The 13,312-nt window shown below is 38.9% G+C and overlaps 1 protein-coding gene across 1 annotated transcript; it reads right to left on the reverse strand.

Moving 5' to 3' along the window:
* Positions 1 to 401: 401 nt before the first annotated feature.
* On the reverse strand, positions 402 to 4,899 carry LOC149209572 (disease resistance protein RPV1-like). Its single transcript, XM_089398679.1, has 4 exons — positions 4,105 to 4,899; positions 2,848 to 3,943; positions 2,386 to 2,745; positions 402 to 2,243 (listed from the first exon to the last, which is right to left on the reverse strand). Exons 1-4 carry the CDS (start codon positions 4,626 to 4,628, stop codon positions 402 to 404), a joined length of 3,822 nt encoding a protein of 1,273 aa, XP_089254805.1. The 5' UTR covers positions 4,629 to 4,899.
* Positions 4,900 to 13,312: the final 8,413 nt, after the last annotated feature.

Genomic DNA, 13,312 nt, shown 5'->3' on the forward strand with positions numbered 1-13,312 from the left:
ATAATTTAAATATATTTATTGAATTTGGAGTGCAGAATACACTGAGAGAATGTTTGAGACATGTCTTTTGCTGTAATCACATCAAAATTTATTTATAGACGTTTGTTGAACCAGCTAAAATATTTTGTTAAGATACTTCATAGTAAACAAATTATTTTTTAAAACAGTAAACAAAATTCCAATTTATAATGAAGACTAGTATGGTATCCAAAATTATTTTAACCACCTAAATACCCCTAATTAGATGTACCAAACTCAACGCTCACATTATATAATAAATAATTAAATATAGTTATAACCCTTTGAATAAAATATTTTAAATTTTTTTATTAATTACATCTTAACGTAAATATAATCATAACACAAAATCATAACACAAAACTAAACTAGTCGTTAATTAATTAATACATTAATACTGCCATAAGGCAACCAACTATTATAATGCAACCAACTATTAAACAGTAACCAATAATGGTATTGGAACTCCTAATCCCCATTCGTTGGTAACTACCCATTTGGAAGTCCAACCCTTTTCGTTGACGGAGTTCCTTCACTATTGCCGCATCCCAATGCAGTTTCGGACATTCTTGGGCACGAAGCTCCCGCAACGACATACAATGTTGGATACCTTCCAACTCTTCTAACTCGGAACACCCATCAACGTTTAGGTGGTAGAGCTTTGTTACCTGCCCCAAACCCCGTATCCTCTTCAACTTCACACATCCACATGCCCTCAAATACCCTAAAGATACCAATGTTTCATTGCATGGCAACTCCTCCAATCCTATGCAGTCTCTAATGTCCAGACAATGAAGTTTTGCAAGACCATAAATGTTATCCATTTTCCTCAAACTATCACAACTAGCCAATGCCAAATGTATGAGTTTATTTGGCAATGTTCCAACCTCCACCAGACTATTACAGGTCTCCATCCTAAGGTTTAGAAGGTTGGAGCAAACACCTTCAGCAAATGATACCTCTGATATCCCTGTTCCACTGAGATCTAACCGTTGGAGCCGCGGAAGTATGCAGTGCTCAATGGAAGAGACCCTTCTATCGCTCGATGTTTCTCTTTCTCCTTTCACCTCCTCCTTGTTAAATGGCAGTTGGCGTATCAGCGGACAATCTGTTACCGTCAACTCAGTCAACTGAGTCAACAGTCCAAGACAAGTCGGCCAACATTCCAATTCCTCACAGCAACGTATTCTCAATACCTTCAAGTTCCTTAGGTCACCTAGGGCAGTCGGCAAACATTTCAATTCCTTACATCTCACTAGTTGCAATTCCTTCAAGCTCTGTAAGTTCCATAGTGAACGCGGTGGCTGTGTGTCCGACAGAGGGCCTACATGCAGAACCTCCAAATCATGTAGCTCTCCAATTGCACTCGGCAATTCCTTTATATTTGTATCAGTCAAAAATAACTCTCGAAGTGAAACCTGCTGTAGCACTTGAGGAGGGAGTACTTCAACTTTCCTACAGCCTGTGAGATTTATGTACGAAAGCGTGCTTACATTTCCTAGTGTTTCGCTTGACATGGTTAAACTGGTGCAATAAAGCAAATTAAGATGTTGGAGTTTAATTAATTTGCAAAAGGAATCTGGCAGCCTTTCCAAAGCGGAGCACGCAGACAGGTCGATGTGGTGGAGGCCAGTTAAATTACCAAGGCAGTTTGGTAGACATTCCAAAGCGGAGCACATATGAAGGTTGAGGCGGTGGAGGCTGGTTAAATTACCAAGGGAGTTTGGCAGACATTCCAAAGCGGTGCATATACTAAGGTTGATGTGGTGGAGGCGGGTTAAATTACCCAAGGAATCTGGTAACCTTTTCAAAGCGCTGCACTCAAAGAAGTTGATGTGGTGGAGGTTGGTTAACTCACCAAAGCGCTCAGGCAGTGACTCCATTGCGCTGCAGTGAGAGAAGCTGATCTGTCGGAGGTTGGTTAACTCACCAAAGCGCTCAGGCAGTGACTTCATTGCGCTGCACCAAGACAAGCTGATCTGTCGGAGGTTGGTTAACTCACCAAAGCGCTCCGGCAGTGACTTCATTTCTGAGAAGCCTTCTAACTCCAAGGCCTTTAACGACTGCAGAAAGCAAAATTCTTCTGGCAATTGTGTGACATTGACCTTCCCTTTGTAATTATAAGGACGAATAACGAGCCTTTCTAGCTGCGTCAGCTTCCCTATAGACTTTGGAATGTTTGAGAGGGGAGCTTTAATCTCCAACTCCCGCAACGGTAAAGGTGCCTGCAAAATGTTCAAATGTTTAAACTGTAAGAAAAATATAAATGAATTATCATTCTCATCAAAAGAATCATTTTGAACACATATGTGGTAAAATATCAATAGCTAATCAACACAATCTACAATTCAACCAATCATAATTTACCTGTAATTCCTTTCCCCACAATGTTTTTAATTTCCTCCCTTGCACTTGGATAACCCTCAAGTTCTTCAATGAAATCGAGGAAGGCAGGGAAGAGTAGGGACAGCTGTGCCAGCGCAGCCATATGAGGTTTGGAAACTGCACCTTTGTCAAAATGCGTTCCACTAGAGCACCTCTAGTATCAAGAAGTTGCAAGTTCCTCATACAAATACTCTGCTGATTGGGCAGTATACTGCAAAGCTTCATCCCGCAGCTTCCGAACAGTTCGCCACTTCTCTGGTACCAAGGAATCACTGAGCTGTGATCATCACTATCACTATCCGTGTGATCAAACATTCTGATTCCGCGCACTCCGCTTATTACCTGTTCAGTCTTGAAAAGCGATCAAGAAGAATTTAAAAATTGTAAATTGATTTCCATAGAATAATTTTAATTTTATAGAGTTTTGAATGATTCAGTACTTACCGATGATTGCTGCAACATATCATCATCAATTCTGTCTGTTGGACGCCAGAGACGACGTGGCAATGAAACGTCCGCAATCTCTCTTCCCATGTCTCGCAGGTGATCGTGCATTCTTATTTCGTTTGCACTATTCACCTCTACGAGGCATTTGTTCTCTAGATTTCGAAATCCGCACAAACCATTACGGCCTGATCCATCTAATGCTCTCATGGTCATATCCCTGTTTTCTCCTATGAAAAAGCAGGCAATATCTAAGAATGTCCGCTGGTCCTCCATATCCAGTGCCTCATAGCTGATTTGAAGTCTTTGTTTTATCTCCTTGGGAAGTATGCGTTGAAGTTTATCCATTTGGGCTTCCCAGTAACATGTATTTTCTCCATTGAGAAGTGCCCCAAACACCTTTAAAGATAAAGGCAATCCACCACAGGCTTCTATGAACTTCCATACCAAAGATTCAAACCCTGGGAGTGGATGTGACTGGTTGAAGGAATACAAACAGAAGAGTTCAAGAGATTGTTCTGTACTAAGGCCAGTTAGGTTATATATTGACGACTCTTCGACTCCCGACCTTCTGAGAACATCTTTGCTCCTAGATGTGATAAGTATTAAGCTATCGGAGTGGAGCAAAGTTTGATCAGGCAAAAGTTCATCAACTTGATCCAGCGTATCTACATCATCTAAAATGACTAAGATGTTAGGAGATGAAATATGGTCCTTGAGAATCGCTTTTCCTTCATGGATATTGTCTATGGGCTTATCCCAACCTGTCAAGCTCTTAAGAAGTTCTTTCTGCAACAAATTTAAAGAGCCTTTACCTGCTTTATCTCTGACATCAGATAAAAAGCACGATCTACTGTAACCAGAACTCTTCCTATTAAAAAGTTCTTTTGCCAATGTGGTTTTTCCTACACCACCTAACCCCACGATCCCCAACATCTGAGGTTTTCCGCCCTGCTGTCGCGGCAAAAGCACTGTATTTTCAAAATCGGTTACTTTCTCATCTAGACCTGTTGGATATTTAGCAACGGCCAAAGCTCGTTTTTTCACACTTTTTAACACTTCTTCAACCACATTATCTACCAGCTCTCCCTCATCGCTGGTTATTCACAAGAAAAGAAAATAAAGAGACCTAATGAGAAGAAAAAGTCTATGCATATATCACTTAAAATAAAGAGACCTAATGAGTAGAAAAGGTCTATGCATATACCATGAAACATAAAATAATACAATAACCAGAGAAGTGTTTTAAGTTCTCACCAGTTACACGCTTCCAGCTCAAAGCCGCTTATTCCTGCAGCTTTAGAAAGTGCATTTCTCCAATTTTGAATGAGGCCGGGGTCATACCACAACTTCTCTTCACCAGTTTGAGGATCAGTTGACCTCTTCTTTGCTAGTTCCTCGAGGGCTCTAGCATACCCTCCCCGTGTCCACCGGAGCTCAGCAGGCTTCACGTGGTAAAACACTGGAATTGTTGGAGAATTTGACTCCAACATCAAAACGAGTTCTTTAAGACACCAGGTTGATTCGGCATATCCGCTAGAGAAAATGGCCACGTGCACTGAGGCAGAGCCAATAGCCCCTTCAATCTGAGGAGTTAAATACTCACCCCGTTGCAACTCAGGCTGATATAGAAACACTCGCAAACCATATGATTGAAGACGCCGGTAGAGATGGCTGGCAAAAGTTTTCTTGACATCCGGACCACGATGGTTAATAAACACATCGTAGTCGGAATTAGGAGCGGCGGAGGTGGAGGCTGCGGGGGAGGAAGAGGCTGCCATTGTTGATTCCAAAATACAAATAGAAATAACAAATAGGTAAAGATGTTTGAGGCTACCGGAGCAGCTTGCGAGGGATGAGATTAGTTAAGAGTCCGAGAAGAGCAGAAATTCTGGGGAAAATTGCAGTGAAAAATTGTGAGGAGAAATTTAGATTAACTAAGAGTCTGGGAAGAACAGAAATTCTGGGAAAAATTGCAGTGAAAAATGTTGATGATGTACACAGAAATTTAATGCGTTTTCGTATTTAACGCGTTTGCGTGGGCATCAAGACAGACAACCCCTATCTCTCTCTGTATGTCATAGGGAAACAACTTGGCAGTGTCGAAGCAAATGAGATTCCTAAAATCGAAAATCGAAAGTCGAAAGTGGAAGGGTGCTCCCACTTGCGAAGAACGAGATGCAAAAGTCAACTGAACGCGAGAAGAGAAGATGTACAGCTGGTAGGCCCTTGACAGGTGGAATTTTATCTTGAGCGTGGCACAACGACAAATATGAAAGGTCGTCGCACATGGACGAGACGAGATGCTCTACCGCGTCTGTAAATGCAAAAGTCGACAAAATGACAAAATGTGGGGTCACTCGCACATGGACGAGATGGTCGACCGCCGTCGGTGTAAGTGAAAGTCCACAAAATGCGGGCCACTTCTACTTGTGCCCATATTACAAACTTTTCCCATCCACCTTTTCTACCTTTTGATGGTATTCGATCCTCTATTTTTTCACCCAACCTGCTTTCTTCCCTGTGTCATTATCATTTTTACTTTCACCCTCATATACTTTGCCAGGGCTTGGTCATAATGTTAGCTTTAGAAATTAGTGTATAGAAATTAGTGTAGGGTGTACAGAAAAATGGTGTAATATTTAAACTAGCATTTGTACTAGATGTTGCAAAGAAAATGCCGTCAGGCATAAATTGAGGAACAATTTTGATATGTAAATGATCATTTAAAATAAGAAGTAATAAAGAAAATTGCATGCAAAGGTGGAAGATAAAACTAAATTATTTACATTATCGAAGTTTATAGATAGTATAATGCTTGTAATAAAGATTGGCTCTTGATCTTCTAAGATGTGAACAACATGATGGTGATATTTCCACATTTGAAATTGCATCACAACTTTATGAATGATTCTTTATACATAGATTGGACACTTGCATCTATATCCCATGAGTTCATTCTGTATATGGTGAGTTCTAGGAAGAGTAGTCCATTAAAATTGACCAATATAGTCCAATCAATACTCATAATACATAATACTCATTAAAAAATAGGAAGAGTAGTCCATTAAAATTGACCAATATAGGCCAATCAATACTCATAATACATAATACTCATAAAAAAACATATATTCCTCTTTGAGTAACGTTGTTGAAAAATATAATCATTAAATTAAAGGATATATTCATCTATTATGTGTATTTATTTACGATGTGGTTTATAATCATTAAATTAAAGGATATATTCATCTATTATGTATATTTATTTACTATGTGGCTTTTGGAAAATATAATTTTATTTAGATTAAGTTAAATCCAACACCAATATTATATGGAAAAACCATGTATTCACTCAAAAATGTTGTGGCCAAAACTAAAAGGTGATTAACATTTACCATTATCTACTATTTCCATTTCTTTCTTTAAAAATGCAAGCAACATAATAAATCCAAACTTGTTAGTGCAATGAGTGCACTTAATAAATCCAGTTCAACAACATTTAAATTTTAAGAGAAACCATTGTAAACAATTTTGGTACTTGAACACTCTTTTCCATCAATCATTCATATAACCAGAAAATCATAAGTTGGCAACAACGTACATTATGGTGATACAAAATAATTGGGGAGAACAACAGAGGGTGAATAAGAGAAACCATTGTAAACAATTTTGGTAGTTGAACACTCTTTTCCATCAATCATTCATATAACCAGAAAATCATAAGTTGGCAACAACATACATTATGGTGATACAAAATAATTGGGGAGAACAACAAAGGGTGAATAAGAATAACAAGCCTTGCATAGCAGTGGCAGTAAGCTTAAGTAGTTTGTCAGTCTCCATTAACAAGATAAATGGAGTACTATTGTTGCTGTCTCCATTCCTTTGAATCCAAAGCCACAACCCAGTACAGTATAGTAGACAAAAGTAACCCTAAGGCAGACACACAGAGGCATAAATTACAATTACAATGCAGTTCCCTTAATAAACTCGTTTGTTGCCTATAAATAATTGTACGCATGTAAGCTTTCAAGCAGTTTCAGGTATGGTATATGTGCAAAGTATGAATTTTGTGAGCCTCCCTCAGGCTTGACAACTCCATCCTCCATTGTTACTCATTGCCTTCTATGTCAGAGAATAAACCCCACGCTCGAAACATATTCTATATAATCTCATATTGTTCCCCTCTTAAAAACAGAGAAGTTATATTGTTCCCCTCTTGAATTCAGAGATTTTCCATTTAAATTTTCAGGTTTTGTGAGGAGGAGGAAGATGTGATTTTGGAGTAGCTGGTGCATGGGGAGGACATTGATAACACTTTGCAAAGAGACCGAATGAGTCAACCCAACGTATGAAATTTGTCACGCTACCCTACCATCAACACCGAAATCACCACAAATATGTTCACTAGATAAACGGCTGTCCAGAAAGGTGGTTAGGGTGGTTTTTCCACAGCATTCTGAAAATCAGCCATCAAGATCCAAAAAAAATTATTAGTATAAAACCTTCTCAAGGTACAATCAATAATTTATTTAGTTATGTTAATGTGAAAATAAAGGAAGGATAGTGAGTGAGTAAGATGTCTACTTTAAAAAAAAAATATTGTAGATTTTGAGAATATTCTAAAATTTGATAGATAATTGATCTAATTAAGCAAAGTCTTTCAGTAGATAGTGAGTGAGTAAGATGTCTACTTTAAAACATTTTTATTATAGATTTTGAGAATATTCTAAAATTTGATAGATAATTGATCTAATTAAGCAAAGTCGAAATCACATAAGGGATGACGCGTTTTGAACCAACAAGTGTGGTCAAGTGTGGTGTGTGGTCAAGTGCCAACAAGTGTGGTCAAGTGTGGTTCATCATCAGTACCAGATGATGATGAACCACACTTGTTGGTTCAAAGAGCATTAGCCAAAAATTATTTTATGTGATTATTACCGAAAGACTTTGTAAGATGTCTACTTTAAAACATTTTTATTATAGATTTTGAGAATATTCTAAAATTTGATAGATAATTGATCTCATTAAGAAAAGTCTTTCTAGAAATCACATAAGAGAAATTTGTTGGATGACGCTTTTTGAACCAACAAGTGTGGTCAAGTGTGGTTCATCAATTTAGGATGGGTGAGATTTTATATAAACACTATTATAAATCCATGTTAATCTTTGTTAAACACACATGGGCAGCAAGAGAAATATGAATGATAAAACATGACAATACAATTTTATTAACAAATGATTTACATTTATAGTACATGTGGTGACCGTTGGGTTTCACATCCTAAGGTCTCTTGGACTCCTTTTGTCCATTCGGTTTCCACACTAACCCATTGAGGATTAGGTGTCCAACATTCCCCCCTTAATCAGAAGGGTTTGTATGAGTCCAAGAAGAGAGCTATAATACAAAATGTGCAAAAATGCATGGCAGCACTAGGTTGAATGTCCTCTCTAAAATGTTGGTATAAAGGGCAGTGGTTTAAGGATGACCACCAACACTGAAACGCTTAGTGCAGTTCCCGAACTCTTCAAAAACTGGCAAGAAGCTGAAGTCTTCTGGTAGAGGAAGTGCTCCTATTGTTTTGAAGAGGGAAACCTTCAACCATAAAAGGGAGGTCTCACCCCGCATAAAAGGGAGAACCTCAACCTAAAAAGGGAAGTCTCAACCTGTGATGGTTTAAGGATGACCAACAACTCTAGAATGCTTAATGCAATTCTTGGAACTCTTCCAAAACTGGCAAGAAGCTGGAGTCTTCTTCTAGAGGAAGTGTTCTCAATTTTGTTCCTGGAATTCTTCTGACACTGGCAAAAAGTTGAAGTCTTCTGCTAGAGGAAGTGTCCCAGATTGCCAACTGAAGGCATGTTCAGGGGCATCTTTGCTTCTGGCGACAACTTTGAATCCGGTATGGCAGGTTGTGGCTCAGGCTCGCTTGATGTGACTTTGAAGCTTGTAGATGACCATCATTTCCCCCCCCTGTCAGATACAAGGTGAGATGGTGGAGAAAACTCAACTGTAAGATTGTTCAATACTCTGGAACAAGTTCTAACATGTGTTTGAAATATCCTTTTGGCTGTTGATGCCCATTTCCAAGAAGCGATCCATTCAAGATGAATCTTTGTCCTTGAAGGACGTTTGTTTCTGAAGCATCTGTGTGAAGAATGGGTGGTTTTATGACAGTGCTTACATGGATGAAGATCAAAATAGTGATCTTTCAAATGCCAACTCGGTCACAGTGTTGGCATTTCACAATCTGTTGTTGTTGCTGTGGAAGAGGGGCAAAATCTAGAATAGCTGAATGTGAACTGTCATGAGGAGCAGGTGAACTATCATGAATGAATCCAGCGCTTTGAAACTGAATGGGATTTGAGTACTCTGGAATATGAAAGGACAAGTCCTTGTCATATCCAAGAGCAGTTTTGTGCTTGTTGTGGACAAGTTGTTCCCAAGGTCTGATGATGGGCTTGGGAAGTGCAGACTAAGTTTCTGCATCTGCATGTACAATTGTTGTTTTATTGGGCACTGGATCTAAATGAACTTCAACACTATTGTCTTGCTGTTTATGGGAGTCTGTTTCATTGTTCTGAACAGAAACAGGTTCAGAATGATGACTCTATTGTTTTAATTCTTCTTGCTGTAGCTGAGATTCAAGCTGCAAAAATTCAATCTTTTCGTGTGCATTTTGTAGACATGTCTGAATTTCTGAGAGAGATCCTTTGTTGATTTGTAATGTGTCATCAATAGTAGATTGTATAAGAGTTTTCATGAACTCTAATACTTCACTGATTCTGGCCATTTTTCTTCAATGTCAGATTTACACCTTAAAAATTGATCACAATTATTACTTGATGCAGAAAAGTAATATCCACTCACAGTACACAACAATATCTTTTATAAATGTGCAGCAAATGAATCAAGGAATCAATGCATATATATGTAGACAGAAACTATAATGGGTTTTAAATACAATGCCATAATTGGGGCAGCGGCAACTGCAAATAATAATCCCCCAGCGCTATATTACAGAAATACGCTGCCTTGGTACACAGATAATGACTCAGCTCTCAAGGTTGAGGCCACACGAATCTATTTAGCCATATAAATCAGACAAATATAATATATATCAGTCCAGGGATGAAGAGAGGAACACGAATTGTTAAATAGAGGATATATATGCCTTTGGTATAGGGAAAACACACCCAGAACTGATGTCACACTTCGACCGTTTCAGAAAAACCTTTCACAAGCTAATAAATGTGTAGTGACTCGGCGTAGGACAGTGCTATCATAATAAACTCAAGCCACAAGAAAAAGTTGCTTTTATAAGTCTAGGCACACACCAACTGGAAATATTTTGGCTAGCTAGACAATATTAATTCACCCCTCCAAGAGATAAACTCAGTCAGCAATATTAGAAAGGGAAAACTCTTTGTTTTCATTAAAGAACTTCATCCTTGGAGACTTCAGCAAACATGGCATCTTTAATAAGTTGATATTCGACCTCAGAACTCAATATTTCTCTCATGTCTTGTTATACGATATTATAATGGGAACGCAGCTGCAGCAATTCGGAGACAACAATATTGCTGATATAATATTATGGTTACTCGATTCACAGGGTGGACATTATGAAGAAACCCACTTTATTTTCATTTGACTAAAATTCTTTGACTGGTAACCGTTCAAGTTATCTCAAGGAAACCAGAATACAATACTCCATGGGAACATAATTCGGTTTTTCTTTGCTTTCACTGATGTCCAGGCAAGGCAACAACTGATGTGAATATTGTTCCTTCACTCTTCCACGTTATTGGTGCACCTGCATAAAATACTACCCGCGATTGGCGGATAATTAACGATATCCCGTTTCTTTTACCCCTTCAACTCAAAAAGACAGCACTGCGACAGAGTCTCGATCCCATACATTCGTCGTCCGACCACTAAATTCACCGAGAGGTGGTGTTCTCTTCAGAAAATCGGCATTCACATGGCACACTCAGGGCAGATCAGGCACCGATATTATGAAAAAGTGTCGGAGACCAAAAAGTGTATGCATGGGAAGGAAGAACCGACCACAGCATCAGAATCCAAAACAAGAACTCAAGAGACTTCAAATGTCTCGATTTCTGCTTAGATATGCCCCTTAATCCACAGACTGACACCTTCAACAAGTGTTTGTGAAATATGTGCTTAATTAGAGGAGAATGCCCTCAGAACTGCTCGAAATTTCGTCGCAGCTGGAAAGACTTACAGAGTAACCCTTGCGGACAGCTTCAGAGCTTTATGTCAAGTTTCTCGAGCTACAGATTAGAGCAGAAAGAGATTCGTGGCACTTGTTTTGAAGCCGCGGGGATAGATTAGTGAAAATCCACCTGTATGCGAAAAACCCAAAAATATTTCCAAAAAGACTACCGCTTCACAGGGATATAATGCCTTGAGAGATATGAGCCTGAGCCAATGGCTTTACATATATAAAAAGCACATAATCATATTCAAGCTCAAAACCAAAGCGTTTTGATGGACATACTTCAGATAACGCTCTCGTTACATCAAATCGATAGCCCAGCCAACGTTTTTTTTAACAGGAGCAGCGACATCATTGTGATTCTCACCCCAGGCACAAATAATTCCAGCTCATCCTTTAGATTGGTTGCACAATGAATTTACATGGCTCCAATATCCTAGTGCTCAGTCAATAGCTACTCAACTTTCAGTACATCAATGACTAACTGAGATTCTCGAAAGATTCGATGGTTCGAAGTCCTTGAAAGGAGTGATCGAAGGAAACACAACGCAACCACCAAAGATGGCAAGAAAACACACAACAATAGAACACTACCAGCGGACAGTCAACAGTTCAACGCAACAATATTTCAACATATTACACCGTGTATGGAGGCCGACGGTTGGTCTGATTTGCCACCTCGATAGAGGGAGGCTAAAGGAAAAAGCTCTGTAACGTCGGTAGAAGACAGGAAGATCATAGAAAATGGATCTGCAAGTTCTGCAGTAGCAAGAAATCAAGCAACAGAGGGGTGGAGCAGTTTGCTAGCTGCTGCAACACCACAACAACAGAAGCGTCCAGCGTTCAAACATATGCAACTAGGTTTCTTGCAATAACAATGAAGCCGCGCATAGGCCACCAGAGAGCAGAGGAACGTTTCAGGCTACCACCTAATAGGTGGAGCAAGCTACCAGGTCAGGACAACGCAAATGTTCCCATGTAACGTGAATGTCAGGCGCAAGTCTTATAAATGGAATATGGCAGACAGAGGTCAGAGATGTCAGTCAGCAGCGGATTTCAGGCAGAAAATTCTCAGGAGGTAGCACATGCAGTGTCAGGAGAAGCTAATTATATGGAGGAGCAGCGCAGGCAGTGTCAGGAGTATGGAGGCGCTTCTATATGGAGAGTAGACACCAGCAGCGGTATTAACAGGTTGCAGCTAAAATTTAGCTGAAGAAATATTCATGAAGTTCATGGCAGAAATAAACTGCATAGAAAGGCCATAAAACAAATGTCTCAAATTAATTATGCAGGGCAGGAATACGCCTGCTCTGATACCATGTTAAACACACATGGGCAGCAAGAGAAATATGAATGATAAAAAATGAAAATACAATTTTATTAACAAATGATTTACATTTATAGTACATGTGGTGACCGTTGGGTTTCACATCCCAAGGTCTCTTGGACTCCTTTTGTCCATTCGGCTTCCACACTAACCATTGAGGATTAGGTGTCCAACAATCTTAAATTTCTGATTGGTTAATCTTAAATTTCTGATTGAACCAACAAGTGTGGTCAAGTGCAACAACATACATTATGGTGATACAAAATAATTGGGGAGAACAACAAAGGGTGAATAAGAGAAACCATTGTAAATAATTTTGGTAGTTGAACACTCTTTTCCATGAATCATTCATATAACCAAAAAATCATAAGTTGGCAACAACATACATTATGGTGATACAAAATAATTAGGGATAACAACAGAGGGAAAATAAGAATAACAAGCCCTGCACAGCAGTGGCAGTAAGCTTAAGTAGTTTGTCAGTCTCCATTAACAAGATAAATGGAGTACTATTGTTGCTGTCTCCATTCCTTTGAATCCAAAGCCACAACCCAGTACAGTACAGTAGACAAAAGTAACCCTAAGGCAGACACACAGAGGCATAAATTACAATTACAATGTAGTTCCCTTAATAAACTCGTTTGTTGCCTGTAAATAATTGTATGCATGTAAGCTTTCAAGCAGTTTCAGGTATGGTATATGTGCAAAGTATGAATTTTGTGAGCCTCCCTTAGGCTTGACAACTCCATCCTCCATTGTTACTCATTGCCTTCTATGTCAGAGAATAAACCCCACGCTCAAAACATATTCTATATAATCTCATATTGTTCCCCTCTTAAATACAAAGAATTTATATTGTTCCCCTCTTAAATTCAGAGATTTTCCATTCAAATTT

This window comes from Pinus tabuliformis, chromosome 1_2, assembly GCF_031772625.1.
Source record: "Pinus tabuliformis cultivar Carrire ecotype Pingquan chromosome 1_2, CPIR1, whole genome shotgun sequence".
NCBI lineage: Eukaryota > Viridiplantae > Streptophyta > Pinopsida > Pinales > Pinaceae > Pinus > Pinus tabuliformis.

Excerpts from the sequence above, each read along its gene's own strand:
- LOC149209572 (XM_089398679.1), bottom strand. The coding sequence starts at position 4,628 with ATGGCAGCCTCTTCCTCCCCCGCAGCCTCCACCTCCGCCGCTCCTAAT. Across the intron at positions 3,944-4,104 it reads GAGCTGGAAGCGTGTAACTG|CGATGAGGGAGAGCTGGTAG; the intron begins GTGAGAACTTAA and ends GTGAATAACCAG. Across the intron at positions 2,746-2,847 it reads ATATGTTGCAGCAATCATCG|GTAATAAGCGGAGTGCGCGG; the intron begins GTAAGTACTGAA and ends AAGACTGAACAG.